The sequence below is a fragment of the Sciurus vulgaris genome (genome assembly GCF_902686455.1).
Source record: "Sciurus vulgaris genome assembly, chromosome: 1".
Taxonomy (NCBI): domain Eukaryota; kingdom Metazoa; phylum Chordata; class Mammalia; order Rodentia; family Sciuridae; genus Sciurus; species Sciurus vulgaris.
Genome location: NC_136461.1, coordinates 2,373,780 through 2,380,094, shown reverse-complemented (window position 1 = coordinate 2,380,094; position 6,315 = coordinate 2,373,780). Strand labels below are relative to the sequence as shown.

General features: G+C 56.4%; 1 protein-coding gene across 1 annotated transcript; it reads left to right on the top strand.

Moving 5' to 3' along the window:
* Window positions 1-1,043: 1,043 nt before the first annotated feature.
* LOC306666844 (UPF0688 protein C1orf174) lies at window positions 1,044-5,844 on the top strand. Its single transcript, XM_079149118.1, has 4 exons — window positions 1,044-1,185; window positions 3,738-3,851; window positions 4,646-5,131; window positions 5,543-5,844. Exons 1-4 carry the CDS (start codon window positions 1,171-1,173, stop codon window positions 5,651-5,653), a joined length of 726 nt encoding a protein of 241 aa, XP_079005244.1. The 5' UTR covers window positions 1,044-1,170; the 3' UTR covers window positions 5,654-5,844.
* The last annotated feature ends 471 nt before the right edge of the window (window positions 5,845-6,315 follow it).

Here is a 6,315-nt window from a genome sequence, read left to right as displayed (position 1 = left end):
GCCAGCAGGGAGGCCCTGCAGTCGAGAGTGCACAGGGACCTGCAGCTGACCGGCTGTGGCGAGGGAGAGTGAAGTGTAAGGACAACCCTGCGCGGGCTGGGAGCTCTGTGCCCGTTCGTGGCCGGGAGTGAGGGCCCCACAGGGCACAGCCGTGAAGAAGGGCCAAGAGTCCTATGGGGTGTGAACCTCGATGGCTCAGAAAGGCCAGGGCCCCATCACACGGCGCAGTGTGTTTCTGCCCCAGAAACTGGCCAAGCGTTCGAAGGACTCCAGGAAGGACCCGCGAGCCAGACTTCGGGAAGCGACCCCAAGCAGAGGACAGGTGGGGTGTGTGACCGTCCCCGCCGGTTTTTAAGAGCGGGCAGCAACCACATTCATCTCCTTTCACGTGGACTTCCTGCCATTTCCCTTCCAGGCGCCTGGTGGGAGGCAGCATGGAGAAGCGGCAGCCCGCCGGGCTGGCCTGCGCCCGAGAAGCGGCCGCGGTCCCGACGGACTCCACCTCAGCTGCACTGAGGGGCAGAGAGCCTTCGTGCCTTTGGACCCGCGTGCCCACAGCACCTCCGCTGCAGTGGCTGCGGACTGGCCCCGGAGCAGCCCATCAACGGCTGTGGTCTACCTGGAAGCCTTACTGCTCCCGACGAGGCGCCTCTTCTAAATAAAGAGAATACGCAGATCATTAGAGGAGGAAATACCAGCCTCCTCTCCCGCAAGCGCGGCGTGGGCTGGGTGTGAGCGACCCCAGGAGCTGCCGCTGCAGGGACTGAAAACGGCACCCGCCGCGTACGCGCTCCTCCGCCACCCCGGCCAGGGACGCCCGGGACGCGGTCGTCGCCCGCCTCAAACATGGCTTCCACGGACGCGCAGAGGAAGCGCCCGCCTCAAACATGGCGGCCACGGACGCGCAGAGGAAGTGCCCGTCTCAAACATGGCCCGAAGGCCGCTCGACTTCCGGCTCGACCTTCCGACCCGAGGCCCAAAACCTCCGAGCTGCGCCCCGCCCGCTTACGTACAGACACAAGTTGTTGGGTCACGTGCCTGCGGACCCGAGCCGCGGTTGGCCAGCTCCGTGGAGACGTCAGACGCCGTCCGACGCGGGTCCAGCGCGGGGTTGGGGCTCTGCGGAGGAGCGGCTGGCGGGGCGCGGGGGCAGCGGCGCCGCTCACACTCATGAGGAGCAGGAAGGTGAGGGGCGGGCCGCGGAGGGGCGAGGGGAGGCCTCCGCCTCCGCCTCCGCCCCGGGGCGGGGGCTCCCGGCCTCCTGCGTGCCCGGGAGTCCGGGGCACCTGCCGCCGAACGGGCTGGGAAACTCGGCACGTGACCGGGCGGGAGGCCGGGGACCGAGCGCCGGCGCGCTGGGCCCGCACCGCCCGGCGCTCCCGGTCCGCCCGTCTCGCGCTCGCTTTGCAGGGTGGGCTTTCGGCCGCACGCCTGCTGCCGACCAGCGGAGCGGGGCCGGCTGCCCCCAGCGGGACGGGCGCTGCCGCCCGCCGGCCCGGCCCTCGGCCCCGGCGCTGCGCCCCGCGCCCCGCGGATTCTGCCTGGCACGCCCGGCACTGTCAGCGCCTGGCCGGCCGCAGGCGTTGCCTGCCCGGTGCGGCCCCGCCCCGCCCACCTGCCGCCTGGTGATTGGTGAGCTGCGCGCTGTTGCTGCCACTTAGGGAGCGTCGCCTTGTGCCGCCGCCTCGGTGGCAGTTAAGACCCGAGGCTGCGCCTGGAACCGCCCTTCTAAGGACGTGATCGGCCCGCTCGGTTTTGTTCTGTGTGTCCTGGGCGTTGAACCCAGGGCTGCTCTACCCCGAGCCTCATCCCCAGCCTTTTTTATTTTATAGATATTAAATACATATTTATTTTGAGGCAGGGTCTTGCTGATTTGCTGAGGCTGACCACGAACCTGTGGTCCTCTGGCCTCAGCCTCCTGAGTAACTGGGATGACAGGCACGACCAGTGGGCTCCACTGATGATTTCTGTCGGATTTGAATTGCTGTCTGGGGTCACTGGCTCCAACCTGAAGAACGTTCTTCAGTATTTCTTGTAAGGTGACACTGCTGGCAACAAATCTCTCAGCTTTGGGTCTGGAGGTGTCTGTGCTCTGCCTTCATCTCCAAAGGGTAGCTTGCTGGTTTAGGGTTCTTGGTGGGCAGTCTTTTCTTCAAATACCTTGAGAGTGTTGGATATTCTGTGCCGTGGCCTCCATGGTTCCCTTCCCCAGGGCACTGGTTCCCTCCAGCTCCTTTCCAGAGTTTGTCCTTACCCGTGACTCTCAGGGTTTTTACATTGTTGTGCCTGGATTTACCCTGCTTACCTTGTTGGCATTTATACACTTGAAGTTCATTCAGCTCCTTAACATTCCTGGATGTGCAGGTTGTTTTTCAGTAACTATGGGAAGGTTTCACTCCTTATTTCTTGGAATATTTGTTTCCTTCTTTCTGTTGTCCCATCACACATGCTGGTGTCCATATGCAGTAGGCACTTTTCATTTTCTTCTCATTTTACATGATGTACCAGTCTTCAGGTTTCTTCATTCTTTCTTCTGCCAGTCCATACCTACTGTTGAGAGCCCTTCATTGTATTTCAAACTCCAGAATTTCCGTTTGGGAATTCCTCTCTCTCTCTCATTGGGCTGAGTGGCAGTTTTGTCCCTGAGAGGCAGGGTGACTCTTCGGCAGTGTCACATTCAGCACTGCAGGTGACACAAGCCCTGGCACCCACCCAGCAGCCCCTTCCCGGCACTTCCTGTGCAGGGCCACCGCCAGCCACCCCCCATCCAATGCACGTCTCCAGCTAGGGCAGAGTCCTGGGCAGCAGCTACCGTAGGGTGGACGCAGTGGACTTGCTCCTCTGCACAGGCTTTTCCTTTGTTTCCTCCATCTGCTGGTGGGCAGAGCGCCCTGCATCTGGCCCCTCGTGGATTTCCAGTCCTAGGGCCCCTCCTGGCAATGGCTTGTGAGCTTGGGATTTCTGCCTTAATTTCTCACTTCTGTTTATTGCTTCTATTACTCACTTCTGTTCTTTTCTAATTTTAAAATGAGCTTTGAAATGTACTGCTTTCCAAGTGTAGTGTGGTATCCTGGACTGGATTCTAGAACAGAAAAAAGGAACTCATGGAAAAATGAAGTACAAATATAATCCGCAGTTAACAGTATGGAATCAATGCTAAGTTTTAGTGTTGCTCTTTGTTTTTGCTACTTTTCTGAAAGCCTAAAATTTTTCTTAAATGTTATTTTAAATGTTCAGACTTCTGTTAGCATTTCCTTTGCATTCAGGATAGGGTAGAAGTAGACAGTTGCCGACAGTAAGATCTGTTAGAAGCTATCTGCTTGAAGCTATAGAGTGGGACTGTCATTTAGGGAAGGAGGTGTGAGGCCAGGAACTGGCTTTTGTTTTCATGTTACCTTTTGTCAAGGACTTGAGAGCCTTCTGAGGAAGGAACGTGCTGCTTTCTCTAGACACTTTGAAATGATTTTGAGTTCATTAACATACAGGTGGTCCTACAAACATACACGGTGAGGGGACAGATTGTCCCAAGCCTTCAAGATTGTGCACAGCAGACCCTCTATCCAAACCCAGGCACAGTTGTTTGTGCACATTCGGGCCACAGCTGCCTTTCTACGAAGGTGACAAAAACATGCGGGAGGGCAGGGACAGCCTCAGGGTTTCTCCAGTTGGGAGACTACTAGCTGCATGCTGGTGTTCTTTCTGGGACTGTCCTCTGACTGAGCCTCCATCTGGTCTAGCTTACAGGTGGAGTGCGATCTTCAGCGCGCCTACGAGCCCGAAGTTGCTCTGCAGCCAGCTTGACCCCTGCCCAAGATGTCACTGGCTCCACGTCTGCCAAAACAGCATGTCTGGTGAGCTATGTGGCCATGAAGAACACCGAGGTCTTGATACAAACTTATCACTCCAAGACATTAACGTAGCTTAGATCCAGGGGCCCTTCTGGAGGACAGCCTGGTGCTGCTGACTTTGCTTTCAAAGGAGGCTTGCTCTGCAGTCCAGGGTGCTTGTGTGTGTCAGAGACCTGGGCTCCAAGACCCAGGCGTTTACCTTGAAGGTGGCCTGTCCAGTGAAGAAGGGGTTTGACCACACTGCCACCCCAGGTGCCACCAGAGGGGAAGGCTCAAGGGACTAGGAAGGGCCTTCTTAGGGTCTTGCAGCTGTTGTCTCCAAGGAGTCCCTGTCCTGACCCTGCACTGGTACATAAGGTGGCTCAGCTTCCTGAGCCCTGGCCAGTTGTGCATACCAGCCACTGGTGCTGTCTCAGTTGCTTGTTAAAGTGTCGAAGTCCACTCTGCAAACATCTGCTGAGCGCCTGACACACCAGGCACTGTCTGGAGAATGGGAAACCCGTGCCTTCGAAAGCTTCCCTTCTAACAGGAATGAGTGGAGGCTGGATCCTTTTATTATAACTTTATAACAAGTAAATACATACGCTTCAGAAACACACACACTAGGAAAAACTGAAAGCATGGGAGCAACATCAGGGTTTGTGTCTAGACTCGTCCTCAGCCATTCTGTCCCTTTGGTGGTGACACAGGTGACAAGAGTTACGTTGTCTCAGATGAGAAGAAACAGGAGCCTCTGGGATCAAGGCCCTTGTATCTAGATGTGTCTGGTTTCCCCTTACATTCTTCTTTCTTGGCAGACTTCCTCATCCCACAAGGCTGCAGACAGGCGAACTTCCAAGAAGTTCAAGTGTGACAGAAGTCATCTTTTGAAGGCTGAATTACAGAAACTAGTCCCTAAAAGTGACAGTGCTTCTTTGCCAAAAGTGGCACCCAAGGCCCCTTGTGAAAATGAGTTTGCAGAAGACAGGATGTTGCTCCCAGGCCGTGAGGCTGGTGTTGCTACACAGCAGGAGGCCACGGCACCTCCCCGCAGCCCCTGCAGAGCTGCCGGTGACCCTTGCTCAGCAAAGACTGAAGATGGCCTGTCCACACCAGAGCCCAGTGCAGGGGCGGGAGCAGAGGAGTCAAATGGCGGCTCTGTGGGGCAGGACCAGTTGGCGGCGATGGAAAGAGAGGATGTGCGGAAGCCATCGTTTCAGATGGACAACAGCATCTTTCTAGACGACGACAGCAACCAGCCCATGCCAGTGAGCCGGTTTTTCGGAAATGTCGAGCTCATGCAGGTAAGAGTGGCACCTTGCCCTCCGCTGCACCTGAGGCCTGCAAGCACACCTCAGCACAGAGTTAAGACCCGTTAACCATCACAGTGCAGGGGAGAAGGTGAGAGGTCAGCCCACCAGGGCCTCCTCAAGCTCCCAGCTGAAGCTCCTGCCATCGTAAAGGCTCTGGGGGAGGGACCTGCCCCACCCTCCAGGTGCACCAGGACCCCGCACCACTGTGGTTTCCTGAACACCTTGCTGTCTCTTGCTGGAGCCAGCGTCCTCCTTACTGAGGGATGAGCACTTGGACCTCCTCATTCCTGTGTCTAATGGGGAGGCCACTCTGCAAGACCAGAGCTGACCAAGGTGCATTGTGGGTGCAGGTGCTCAGGGGGTGTCACTTGGGACTGAAGTCTGTGTTTTCTTCCCTCTAAGGACCTGCCACCGGCCTCTTCATCTTGTCCTTCAATGAGCAGACGAGAATTCAGAAAAATGCATTTCAGAGCCAAAGATGATGAGGACGACGACGACTATGCAGAAATGTAGAGAAGCACAGGATGATGTCTCAACACGTTCAGAACAGTTAGCAGTCTGACAGCTTAGCAGATCACGCAATCCATGTACAGTGCGTCTGCACGAGAACATCTCCTTGATCGAAGCTCAAAGCTCACCCATACGTCAACTGTGTGGATGGCAGGTGCCTATGGGAGGCTTCCTTGGGGCCCCGCGGGCTGCTGCCTCCGGGGAGGCCTCTTTTGCCACATTTACACGCTTGTGGTGCTGACATGGGCCAGCCGCAGGGGCTGTGTGTTGAGTGAGCCTGATCGTTATAAGAAGACTGCCCTTGAGCTCATTCGTTTGAGGATGTGCACGTCTGTTTTCCGTTATCAGAATGGGATCACCTGAGATCAGTTCAGTGCCCGTGCTTACTGAACGGGGCTGTCCTCATGTCAACGTAGAGCTAGCATTTACCTTGAGAGTTTGCAAAGTACACATGGGAAAGAAATAAAGACGTATTGTGAAAAACTTTAAGTACCATACCTAAAACTATTTTAAATGTTTGAGAGCCAAGGAAATAAATGAACCCTGCCCTAGGCTGGAACCACCGTTCAGGCCCATTAGCCAGCAGGAGAGGCGAGGCCTTGGGACTGGCTCCAAGAGGCAGCCCAGCCCCTACCCTGTGCCACACTCGCCGACAAGCTCGCTCG